Source organism: Chelon labrosus, assembly GCF_963514085.1.
Source record: "Chelon labrosus genome assembly, chromosome: 4".
NCBI lineage: Eukaryota > Metazoa > Chordata > Actinopteri > Mugiliformes > Mugilidae > Chelon > Chelon labrosus.
In genome coordinates, this window is record NC_140340.1 from 16162068 (window position 1) to 16175871 (window position 13804).

General features: G+C 41.0%; 1 protein-coding gene across 1 annotated transcript in view; it reads left to right on the forward strand.

Moving 5' to 3' along the window:
• cdh22 (cadherin 22) overlaps positions 1-13804 on the forward strand; it is a gene marked incomplete at both ends in the record, with an annotated part of 66849 nt that overhangs the window by 26551 nt on the left and 26494 nt on the right. Inside the window, 4 exons of the mRNA XM_084542273.1 lie at positions 1324-1491; positions 3186-3367; positions 3893-4149; positions 7733-7869. Of these exons, the coding sequence (XP_084398399.1) occupies positions 1324-1491; positions 3186-3367; positions 3893-4149; positions 7733-7869 (744 nt within the window). The remainder of the gene's footprint in view (positions 1-1323; positions 1492-3185; positions 3368-3892; positions 4150-7732; positions 7870-13804) is intronic.

The following is a 13804-nucleotide window of genomic DNA, read 5'->3' on the forward strand; positions in this document are numbered from 1 at the left end:
TATGTCACAGTTGGTATACATCTTCCTATTATCCGGTTAAACTGGTTAATGTTACTTCTACGTGATATGCATTTGAATATAGAGCGCATCGACTTAACTGACTGCACTGATGGACGTACAGGTTCTGCTGTGATGTCGGAGCGATGATGCTGTACGCTCATGCGCAGGTTGGGCCCTCACTCTCGACAGCCGCCCTCATTCAGACGCATCTCCTCTGGCTTTTGGTGGACAAAAGAGGGACATTTAATCTGTTTCCCTCCTTAACCGCACTGCTGCATGTACAGTATTTTAGAAACTCATAGAACATGGCCCAGGGCTATATGTGACTGGAATCTCACAATGCAAACCTTTGGGAGTTAGACAGCACACCAAGCCCAGGAAATGCATCTATAGATTCTGATGTGGAAAATCCCAAGGGGTTCAGTGGAATTATATTACTACTGCAGAGTTAAGCAGCCACCTATTGATATAGCTGCTGATGCTGGGCCAATAGGGGGAATGTCTCTTTTAAACCAAGGAGGAGCGTGTGCTAGTATGTGAGAGTGTGTGAGAAATTTGTATTGAATTAAAAAAAATATAAATAAATAAGGACACCATGGTACTGACTTCGTACACAATCAAATACAGTTATGTAAACCTTACTCGTAATGTCACGGAATGGACAATATCATCCAAAAACCACATCTAACACAATATTTTATTGGCACTAGTCAAGCTGCCTTCAAAGAGGTGAAATATATTTGTTATCAAAATGGTGTGCAAATTTTTTGTTTACATTTCATAACTGTTCCTTAAATTGAAAGACTGTGGTTTAAACCTGTCAATGGCCTAGTTTTAACTGACACAACATATATTCGGTAAATTAAACCATTCCATTAGTTTTGCATCTCCCTCTGCTCTTCCTAACTCCCCCTCAGCATTATATGACTCTCTCATTCTTGCGTGATTTTCTCTTGCTTGCTTTCTGGATTTCCGCCTCTTAAGTGTGGTTGCAGTTCCGGGCAGCTGAGGCATGATTTCATTCCGACTCTATACATTATTCACTGTAATACAGCCGAGCCACAAAATGGTGTATGTGCAGAGGCGCAAATATGACACGATCTCTCCCGTCCAGGCCGCCTGACGAGAAGAAATGGAATGCGCCGCACTTATGCCTCTATAATAAAGTGCTTAGCAAAAGCTGATATTCAAACCGAGTGAGGAAATATAGTTGGTTATTGCATAAGTGCCACCCACTAATGTAACCTTTCCAATAGTCACACTTACAAACTACTCTTCTCCTGGCTCACTCCTTCAAACTCACCTCCGTCCCTCAATCATTAGGCATCATCATGACGGCGGTGGCAGATTTGGACCGCGAGACCCAGGATCGTTACGAGCTGGTCGTCAAGGCAACAGACATGGCAGGACAAATGGGTGGTCTCTCCGGCTCCACCACGGTGACCATTGTGATCACGGACGTCAATGACAACCCACCGCGCTTCCCACAGAGTGAGTGTAACCCCTCCTTTTTTTTTTTCTTTTTTTTTTTACTTTAAACTGAAAATGAGATGCTGAGACAGGAGGTGGGGGATAAAACTGTTAAATGATTGCAAGTAAAGAAAAAAAAAAGTTAGCGAGATTAGTTTTTTTTGAAGAAATTGAAAGACAAGACACAATATATTTTGCACCCCGCAGGCCGCTGACTCCATTAAGCGGTGGCATGAACGGCCTGCATGCAGTCCAAGCGAATCACCTAAATTAAATTTATGGGGCGGTGAAACCCGCAGCCCATAACGTAGTCTATCAAATGTGGAGAACTGATGCATTCCACTGCACATTTGATCATTATTATCAAGCAAGGCTCAAAAGAATACTAAACCAAAATGGGCGGTTGTACTTTGTCGTGTTATGGCTTTATGGGCGTGAGTTTTTGGGCTAAACGGCTTTTGGTGTGCACATGCTCCACAGGCAGTTTTAAATCATCACGCACTTAAAAATACAATCTACCTCACAGAACCACATAAATACACTTAACTCAGTTGAAGGATGCCTTCTTTAACGCACACAGATAAAGAGTCTGGACATTACACATATTGCACTTTTTTTTTTATTGCACCAACACAAGTGTACTTAGTGTATTCATGGTCCAACTACACATATTACATATTATCATGACAAATGCTAGTCCAAAGTGAATAATAATTAGACGTGGGATTAAAATAGTGCTTTTCCTTCTTGGTTTCTTTCATGCTCTTCAATTAAAGAGTGAAAGAGAATTAAACCGACACTATATCGTGACTCGTTACATTTGTTAAAGCTGGGGGTACAGCATCTCAAAGTCGATTGGAAGTCGGTCGATCGTACTTGATATGTCTCCATACACCTTTGCTTTTTTTTCTGCATAAATCCCTTTTTCATCACTGTAAATCGTATTTACTCAGTCAGAGGGATAAACCCTGCAGGATTATAGTCCCTCCACAGTAGGGTATTGGGGGAGTAGATAGAATTTGGAATGCATTTTCATAAATAAGATGCACAGGAAGATGACATATACCATATGTAAGGATGGTCGTGCATAATTTCCCTCTGGGGGAACAATATAGTTTAATCCTCTTTCTTTTGATCTAGTTCATAATGATGTCTGGCAGATTGTGTGCATTAATCTTTGTACAATGCAACTTTAGATTTAGAGCTGACTAGGAGAGTGAGTCTATATTCCATGCATGCCAGTTCATTATTATTATTACTCATTGAGATTTAAATACAGGAAGAGTTGCTTATTGTAAAGTATGACATTGATCAAACTGAACTGGAACAGGAGCAGAATGTAAATCCAGCATGAAATCCAACAGCTACTCAAATATGGTGACTCTCAATGTGATGTGAAGTCTCCCCCTTTCTATTCTTTCAACTTCATTTTCTATCATCTAGTCCTTCCCCTTTTTACTTCCACTACGCATTTTTTATTTTTTTCTCTTCATTTCTGCTCCTTATCCATCTCTTCTATACCACTAGCCTGACTTCCCAGCCTCCCTTTCCACCTACAGCCGTCCATCTATCTTCCCTCACGCTTCCTCTGTTGTTTTTTCTCTCCTTCTCCATGTTGTCTTTGTCGTCTATCCCTCTTTTGTGGTGACTTGTGCGCCCACGTCTGCACGCTTGTTTTAACCGCCTATATATCTGCCGCCCGCTCTTCTCGCCAGAGATGTACCAGTTTTCGGTGTGTGAGGGGGCTGCGGTGGGGACGCCAGTTGGACGTGTCATCGCCACAGATGCAGACATGGGAGAGAATACAGACATGAGCTACCTGATCAAAGAGGGAGGGGAGCTGTTCAAGGTCACTACAGATGTGGAGACGCAGGATGCTGTTGTCTCCATCAAGAAGGTATTGTTAAAGCGAAGCGATGCTGTAATACTGTCAGTTTTGTTTGTTAATGCAAGATTGATTTTTATCAGACAAAAACAACAACAACAAAAAAAAACAGATCCCACTTTTTAGTGCAAACCCAGCGTTCAGATTCCCGTTTTCTTTTCTCAACAGCATAACACCAGCAAGTCACTTCTCACTGACATACACAGATGTCAAAATGACCACGTCGCTGTTGTGAAAGGGGACTAATGGCTAACTGAACATGTTGATACTCAGCCAGGAGCAGTGTTTCGGTTCACTGGAAAACGTGGCACTGCTGATCATTTCAGCTGCCAGTTGTGATAACATAATCGTTAGCTGGTGCTAATAATACACCGGTACTGGTCTTGGCTGGAATCTGCCTTACATCAGTTTGTGTCTGTTCATCAGTATTGTAATTAAGCTTCCAGCTATCAGTGCAGTACTGAGCACCATGACAATATGTATGACTCCTAACTGGGAATAAAATTCATTTAAAATCTTGTTTGTTTTGTCTTTCAGCCATTGGACTTTGAGAGCAAGCGGACACACAACGTTGTGGTAGAGGCAGTGAATAAGCACGTCGACCCTCGCTTTGTGGACCTGGGCACGTTCCGTGACCAGACCATTGTCCGGGTGAGCGTGTCGGACATCGACGAGCCACCCATATTTCAACCAGCGGATGGCGCAGTCATGGAAGTCCAGGAGGATGCCAAAGTGGGGACGGTGGTCGGCATCGTCACTGCCAGGGACCCAGATGTGAAGAATAAACCAGTGAGGTATGGCAAGAAGTTAGTGTGAGGATCTAAGGCTAATCTATAGCAACTCCTACTTCCTGTTTCACTTTCAACAATGGCAAATTTGCTGAAATTTCTCTTTCTAAAGTCTTCTGAAGACGAGTCATACAAACGCTTTTTATCTCTGAACCTCCCCAGTTAAACCTTTTCTTGTTGTGTTCCATCTTTATTCATCCAAAACAATCAGTTCAAAAATTGTGGCGATGGAGAAGCAGCTGGAAATACTAAAGCGCAAATATGGTACTACCAAGCGGACCAATCACAGCTCTTGCGGTCTGCGTCGCGTAGTTACATTTCTGGGGAGGTGCACATCAGGCTACGGCCTTAGAAGTATAAACCGCACATTATACGTCGGTGATGGATTTTATAATCTCAAAGCATGAATTGAGCAAACTGTCCATTGTCCACACTGGAAAGCAAATTACTGATACCAAATATAAAGTATAATGGATAGGGAGGGCTACCGCTTTAAAGAGGAGAATACTGTTTCTGACACATACTGAGGTTGTATCATGTGTGATTTGGTTTGATAATAACATTAAATTTGTGTTGAATAAAAAGCCTTTCCACTATGTTAACAATGTGCACATAAAAGTAGATAAAGTCGTGTAGATAAAATTAAAGCAGTGTGTAGCAGATAACGCAAGGTGCATAATTTCATTTTTGCAACAGTAGGCAGCCTGATAAAATATTTCAACCAAAACATTGGCAATAAAACATTGGCCGTGGAACGAAAGCCTCACTGGAAAATATAAATGACATTACAATGCAAACTTTTACCTCAGTATGTGTGGCTTTGACAAGACACTGAAATACTGCAACACGGATAGTCATTCTGCAAGCCCACTATCAGGCTCTCACTGCCTCCTGCACCTACTATATTACATACATTTTTATCGGAACAAAATTCACGCCATGAAAAATGGAACTTTGAGAACTATAACTCACTGGTTGCAAGTAGATACACATGTAGCTAATGGGCATAAGAGTGGGTTCTTGTTTTTAACAATTCCTCTTGAAGATGGAGTAGAAGCCCAGGCTACTCTGCTACTAGTGCAATCAATGAAGGTGTTTTTCTCTCACATCACTGTGTGGGATAAAACAATATCATGTGGTAATCTCCATATCAAGACCTTCTTTGCTTGACAGGTCCTCAGAACAGCAGCTGAAAGGTGGGAGGGAATGTAGATAAGGGCTACAGTCTCGCTGACAGAGTATACATCGACGCACGCAAGGCCCTGTGCAAATTACCTCGATTAAAAATGCATGAGACTCACAGTTCCAGGTGTAATAAAGTACAATGCAATGGCTGCGCTGACATTTACAGGTTTCTTGGAAGCCCGCAGCTGACAAAGAATGTGTGCGCTGCGTGTGTCAGCATCCGAGTACGTCTTTGTGTTTATGTGGATGCACGTGTTTGAGGAAGTGGATGGGTTGGTGGTGTAAATATACGCACGGACCGTAGATCTGACCACCGAGACCACCTTAGTGGAAGCGACATTCATTGCACCGCAGCGGAATGAAGCAGCAAACGGCAGTAGTGAAAAGTGATTATGTGCATTTACTTATGTACGAGACGTGGTTATTGAATAATGTCACTAATGCTGGTTCAACTTACTGTACATAGACACAGACACCCTTCACAGGACGTGGCTACAGAAGTGGTTACAGAAGATGAATGAATGAATGAATGATTCTAATCCTTTGTTTAATTTAATCACTGAATAATAAGTTTTGCCATTCATTTTCAATCTTTTATTCATAAATTTTCTCAAAAAAATGTATGCAGTGTAGCCCTAATTAGGAATGGTGTTCACCCTATCGTCCCACCAATGGATTGTGCCGATTGTATCTGGAAATGCACCTGTTGCATTTATGCGCTAAGGATTGCTTACGCTCATAAAAATCTACGTTGTTCAGTTTCACAGGTCCGTATGCACGAAAGCAAGCTAAGACAACGACTCCCAAACAATGGCCCCCAACCAAGAATCAGACAAAACTCACAATTGTCCAAAAATATTACCCATATTATTAGGTCTCAGTTGAAATAATTCCCGCATTTTTGTTGAATCGGGTTCAGGCCTTTTTCAGATAAAGTCTAATTTTCAGTATTCCCACCACCGGGAGCCGCCGTAATTGTGAACGAGCGTAAAAATTGCGATGCGCCCACGTATTTATGTTTTGTTCAGGTGATGTATACGCGGCCTAAAATTTGCTACGAATTAACAAATTACAACATAAGTCATAGTAATCCAATAATCCAGGCATATGGAAAACTACGTTGGAAGTTTTGAACATTGCAAATGGTTTGAGTTTGTGCCATTTTAGACACTAAAAGCGGGGTTAAAATGCAACCCTCTCTCCAAATACGCTGCCAACCAAAGTTTAAGTAATAATAATGGTTGTGGGGAGATAAAAGATGAAATAAATAAAACAAGGAATGGTGTGGCACAATTATTGGCTTAGTAAAGAAGAACATTTCTACAGTAGAGTCAGGTATAAATGTAATACAGCCAGCCCACTTAAATGGGATGTTAAAGATAGATTTAACAGGGTTACACACTGAAAGACACCTACACATGCACTCCATGTCGGCTGTGTGTTTCTCTTTGTGCAGCTGTGCTTTGGTTCAGTGTTTTAAACACAGAGTGGTTCACTGCCAAGTAACCATTGTTTCCGTTTAAATACAGTGTTGGGTTATTTTGGGGGCAAACACTGAGTACAAAGAGAAGTAAACTGAAGAAAGATATTTGTTTGTCTGGAGTTAATCATCAGAATCGGTTTGATTTATTGAAACACGCTGAAGTGAGTGAAATACAACCAAAATGCAATTTTTCACCCTCGCTGTTTTATAAATGAATGCGTGATCAAAACCCAGCTTCATCCCAGATTTCTTTTCCATGGTAGACCAGTTTGACATGGGCTCTTGTTATATAATTGTTCATATCTTCAACATCTAACCGTCATTCACATGAAACCTGAAGAATGTTGTGAGAGGCTTTAAGAGCCAATAATGCCCCTGTTTTTTTTTTTATTGTTTATGAGGGTGAGAGAGAGCCGGTGTGTGTGTGTGTGTGTGTGTGTGTGTGTGTGTGTGTGTGTGTGTGTGTGTATTTGTGTGTGGTGGGGGGAAAGAAACTAAGAAAAAAAAAACACTTTCAGCAGATTTTTGTTGACTCACCGATCTTTTGAGAGGTCCAAGTACCCCATAGAAAGAAAGAAAGTCGTTTTCTGGAGTGCACAATGAAAATTTAATGTTTGTGGTTTTATCCTGAACAGGCAAAGAAAGATTCACTATGTGGCCATATGCAGTGAGTGGACACAGCACTATTATGGTCACAAGACCAAGTGTCTTGTAACTCCTTTTTCAGCCTCGGTTCTTTCTGTATAAACGTATTATCATAATTACTGTTGCCAAATGTTAACTCTCCGAGTTTCTGTTCAGCCTAAAAAAAGAAATACACAGACACCACAGTAGGCTGTATTCATTGACTTTTTCCTCTTTCGTCACATTTACCGTTTCTCGTTTCTTCTCGATCTCACTTATTTCTGTTTGGTGTTACAGGTTCTCCATCGATCGGACCACAGACCAGGAGATGATCTTCCATATTGACCCCGATTCAGGTGCCATCACACTGGGGAAGATTTTGGACAGAGAGACGGCAGGCTGGCACAATATTACCGTGAAGGCTGTAGAAGCAGGTACGGCACATCGCTTCCTATTCCGAATTTAGCTTGTAACACACTCGGGATTTGTATATCTCCACCGCGCTTGGAAGAGTGTGATATCGTTAGCGACAATATGTTTTGACATTTGGTTTTGACACACGAATTGTAACATGTCAAAACAAAGCCGAATATAATGGCAAGGAAATGAACAATTCAAGGCATCATTTTTTATAATCGTTCGCAACTACAATTAATGTAACAGCCGCATATCATTCTATTCTTCACATCACCGAGGTTAAAAAGTAAGGAAACAACTGAGCTTTGAGAAGTGTCAACTTAAAGTTTCAAAGAGATAGACTTTGGTTGGGTGCATGCAAAAGTAGGGGCTAAAAGTTTTCCTCACGCTCCTGCATTTCGGCCATTTGCCCGACAAGAACTGCCCATGTTCGAGCACATCAAAGACAAATTTTTTCGAACAAGCAAGTTGAAATCGTTTTGAGGATTGGCTAGCTTTGACTACACCCGTGCCTGCCAGTGATGGAGACAGTACAAGCTGAATTAGCTGTCCAACATTTGTCGACTCCCACTAGGGGTGATAAGGGGTGACAGACAATTTCAAACTGCTGTGATCATTAGCTACCAAAGCTCCTGGCACATTTTCAGTGGTAGTGTTTCGCAGCTTTTAGCTCTGAAATAGATGGGTAATAGGGAAGTGGTGTGCCGTAGAAAGACACCGCTTAAATGATATGAGGTTTTGTTGTAAATAACTTAGAGTTAACATTACAGTACAAGGGGCACAAGCGTCATAGAATGAAAATGTGCCCATACTGTAACTAATATTCTTAAATACTTATGAAACAGCATGAATTTGTGTAAGACAGAATTTACTGCCAACTTGTAGGTGACATTTTATGCATTAACAGGCTGATTATAGTGTTTACAAGTTTAATTAACTTTTATGGCATCATAAATAGCACTTTCAATTTGTCAATCCTTAACAATTCTTCTAGTCTAGGATCTGTGAGAACTTTGACGTGTCAATAACAATACAAATTGTCGCAAGACGTTTTACAAAATCCGGTTTGAAACCCCCAGAGCGACGGTGGCAAGGAAAAACTCCGTTTTAACAGGAAGAAACCTTGAGCAGAACCCAGGTCATGTGGAGGGAGCCATCTGCCTAAGGCCGGCCGGGTAGGGACAGAAAAGAGAGAGAAGAGAACAGCAGGAGAAACGAGATAAACATACATCTGTCATACATCTGACTGCAAGCGTACGTGTAGATCTGATGATAATACAAAAAGATATAGCTGATGATGTTACATGACAGTTTGAGAATATAAGAGGAATCATAGGCAGGTTGGAGAGTTTCCAGAGTAGTAGGAGTTCATAATCTCGTTCTAAATTTGGCTTTTGTCTACAGCAATTTTCTTTGAACACATATAGCATCTTTACTATATACTGAGCGGCTCCTCAAGGAAAACTGGGACATCAGATCAGTGGCTCGTAGCCAACTATGCACTATCATCTTTGGCGGGGGGAAATACAGCCATCATTTTTTCGCTTGTCTTTGAGACAGGCAAACACATTGCTGAAAATGAATGAAGAAGAGCTTCCTTTTTTTTTTTCATCTCACTGGGTCCTTTTGTCACAGGAAAGAAAATAAAGAATGTAATAAGTTGGGGAAGCCGGGAAGTTATTACAATACCATTAGAAGTAAACTTGAGAAAGGAGGAGGCCTGCTGTTCCTCACTTTTTCAATCTTACACAGATGAAGTGATTCTGGGATTGCAGTGAAAGTAGACGAGATTGGATTCTGCATCTAACTGGTATTCACCGTCGCACACAAAGGGAGGAAGAAAACAATGGCATAAACAAAGCTGATTTTAAAATGTCTTCAAATTTGTTCCTCTCATATTTCCCCAGACTGTGATTACTACAATAATCAATATAGCCTAAACTGAATAGTAAGCAGTCTCACTCAACACAAACGTGAAGACAAAATTAGACTTTCTGAGTCCTCCCAGAGCAATCTGGGCCCTTTTGTGCACTGCCTCTTTGTGCTTGGCATTATGTCATAGGCACATTTTAATGTTAATTGCACATTTAAAGTAGCCCTACACCTTTCAGTATCAGACATAAACACATGCCTGCACTTGAAAGATAAAGCCTCTCACATTGCCACGCGCAGGAACATCTGCACAGACAGAGTCAGTGGTCAGCGGCATCAGAATTCCCATCCGGAGTGTTTCTTTATCGCCCGTTAGCTCATGCAGTCCTGAGAGCTGCAGAAGCACAGGCTGGAGACTGAAAGAGAAAGAAAAGTAGAGAGCGAAAGAAGAAAAAAAGCCACGAGAGAGATGGAAATGGAGTGGTGGTTGGAGGCAGAGCATACCTATGAAGCAGCTAGCTAGAGAATTTTCCAAAAGGACTTCATTTTCTCCGTAATGACTTTGTTCTTCTTTTTTTTTTTTGTTTGGGCCCTCTGCTCATTAAAGCTAGGGAGTCACAAGGTCAACCTGTGTGACGACACTGTTAAAACTAGAATTTTGTGCCACAACCCTTAATTATCCCAGTCCATTACTGACCTCTGAACTGTTGTATTGCTTGCGTATCAGTATTGGACAAGTGACAACAGCTTCCTGACGACGCTTGGTGTCTGTGCCCAAGGATTAACCCGGGCTGCAGAACTGCAAAGCACACTAAATGTCAATTACTGCAAATGCGTCTGTGGGCTAAATAAATGTGTTTTGCTTCAAGTGCAAGTGCTATTCTTACACCCCAGCAATCTCATCTAAAAATACGTGCGTGCATACATAATATGTCTCCGAATTCACCCAATTAAAAGGTGCACCTACTCGTGCAGATGCTGTCACTGTAAAAGGGGAAATAGCCTCTCATCTGTACAGCGCTCGTCTCCCTTCCAGAGAACACGGAACCCCCCCCCCCCCCCCCCCCCCCCGAGTACAGGAGGAGCAGTTAATGCACTGTCACTAGCCAGGACACTCGTACCTCCTGACAGTCTTCTCCATAGAAACATATCAGGTTAAGTTGGAGTGACATATAATTTTCGCGAGCTGATAGCAAGTATGATATCAGCTTGCAAAACTGCTTTCTTACCCAGACAGGTAGGTGGAATAAAGAGCATCACCCCGAGGGCGAAAAGATACCGAAGTAGCTAGAAGTCTTTATCTCCTGCAACGTTGCAAGGAGAGACATTTTATACGGCGTAACTTTTCTCACTCAGTGTCTGGCAACCAAATGCACACCGTTTGATTTTTTATTTTTATTTTTTTTATGGCATCAGAACATTATTCTCTGCAACTCTTAATGAATCGCGCAACACGGCGAGGAAACATAAGTGTCTCTTTTCAATCAAAGTTTGGAAATGTGACTGATAAAATGGATCTCAAGAGCAAGGCAAGAAATGAAAGGTGGTCCTGTTTGCACAGCACATGGATCAAATTAAGCTGGGAGCCGAAATGGGGATGTGATTTTTGGAAATTATGCACAACTGAGAGTTTAATTTGTTCAGTTTGGATGAATGTAGCAGATGATGTTGTAGTGCAGAGCACATCTGTCAACGAGGACGGGGAGACTTGACAACGTGTAATGTGGGGGTGCAGAGTTTGTGACTTGAGTGGTGCGCCTCCTTCTTCTCCGTCACGTTATGCAATCACTCACATGTCCGTACTTGCCGTCAGTTTGTTTGTGGAGAAGGAAGAGAATGCAAATAGTTGTATGATGTGTCTCGTTTCCCTGTACTTGGTAGGTTGACATAATTAATTTGTCAAACAGCAGCCATGCATAGTGAAGTGCTTGTGGGGAATTTCTGGCACTCCAGGCCACAGTGCCGCTCACTTACACCGCATTATTCTCAAATTATTGTAAACATGAACGGTTACATACCCACTGTCACTGTTCTGTTTAGGTACAGATGTGTTTAACAGATTTAGAGTTTTCTCTTCTACAAAGATGAAGTGAACTACTACTTTACTACTTTAAATGGAACCTGTTAATGTTTTCCTTGATTATATAAGTGAAGTAAATGTAAACTAATCCATGTGAGCCAAAGCCTCAGACTTCAAACTGCTCTACTACTTTTCCAGCATTTGTTTCTTTTTTCATAAAAACAGGACATCAGATTAATTTCTTCATACGGCCATCTCCTCCAGGCACAGCATGCCCATGATGTACCTGCAGTACAGCTCAAAAGAAGAAAGCTTTTTAGGGAGGTGGGGTGAGAATGAGCTGAAGGCCCGCATAAAGGGTTTTTATAACATAAATATGATTTTATTATTTATTTTTTTTTACCTTGAATCATACAGAGCTACTCTGGTGGAGTCTCGTACTAAGAAATATGGAGCTTGAAATGAGCATAACCTTTCCGCTGTAAACCGACAACCATTTTGGTTTGAGTGTATGCATTACTTTCATCATCACAGGAAAATTTAAAAATTAGCCATTGAGATAAACCAGTGAACCAGTTTGGTTGGTATGTCTTCAGAAGCATAAGGAAAGGGAAGAAGGAAGCAGGAATTAATTAATTCAAATGAAATGTGAATAACTAATGGAAGCAATAATGACACATTTTCTGCTGCCGGCAACTAACCGTCTTGAAGAAGTAGCAGCAAATCTGAACAGAATGACGAATGGATCGACTGGAAATGTTTAGAAGAGCTGTCTTAACTCGGACAGCAACTTTCTGCCAAAACCAACAAAATTCGATAATTATATGATGAATGTCAAGTCGACTCCGACTAGTCGCTGATGACGTCATTAATAAAAACACAGTAGAAAGTAATGCTTTCTTGATTCTTGACCTGAACATATAAGCTGAGAACTGTGCTTTGCAGATATGTATAGCCTGTAACAAAACAGGCTGCGTCTCAGCACCATCAGTAGCATTTAATAGTACTCCACACCTTTTTTTAAGATGGGATAGTGAGGCTGGCTTAAACAAAAAACAGTATTTCTCAGAAGCTTTTTCTGTGTACAAAAGCTAAAGGTCTGTTGACCTGCAGCCGCCTTCTGTCTGTTACCGCAGGGCGTTTGGTGAAGTCGTTATTTGTCTGCCGTCGAGAGGATTCCTGTGCTAGCGTTAGCTGATGCCTTTTTTGGATGAGATTGCAATGCAGTAGTACATTTGTTGTATTTCAGGACTGACTTACGTATTTTTCATGTTACGGCTTCATCTTTAGTGAAGTATTTCCACACACTTGATGAACCGCTGCCAGTTTGCTGCAATTCTCGGAGGCGTACGTTTTGTTTTTGTCATATTTTGGACTAGTTGACATGATGCTTAAAGCGTCATGGCGCAGCAGTGAAGTCTACAAACCGATAAGTCGGCTAGCCTGTACCTGCTTTTAATATCAGTGAACAAAAGGGTTTATTCTTGTCTTACTGATACAATGAAGGAGAGCAAAGAAATAAGAGTATTGCTGAGTACATGTTGCAAAAATTGTTGCTGTTCCTAGAACAACGACTCTTCCTCTACCATTCACACATAATGTAATCTTGCAGATTACAATAAAGATTCAAATTTTTTTTTTTGTTTTCTTGATTATGTTTTATCATCTACATGTTGTGTCAACATGGATAGGAAGTTTGGATTTTCAATACTGCAATGGTTTGGCGATATTGTTTGTTCACTGTATCCTTTTTTTTGTCATGGGAATTACGTGAAAAGCAGCTAGTACGAGAACACAGGAAAAAAAAAATAAACTATGCATATGTTTTGAATCTCCTCCGTGTATCATATGTGTATTCCCACTTGAAAAACCTGTTTAATCTTGATGGTAGCGAAGATTGTTTCACTTGTTTGTTGGCTGGCAATTTTAATGGAAATGAGCAGCTCTCACTGTATATGAGATTTTATTCTTTTTTTTCCCCCCATCCTCAGTTGCTTGAGGGCAGTCATGGTCAAGCACATAACGCTCCTTAATTTTTCATCTCAAGTATTATATTTGAA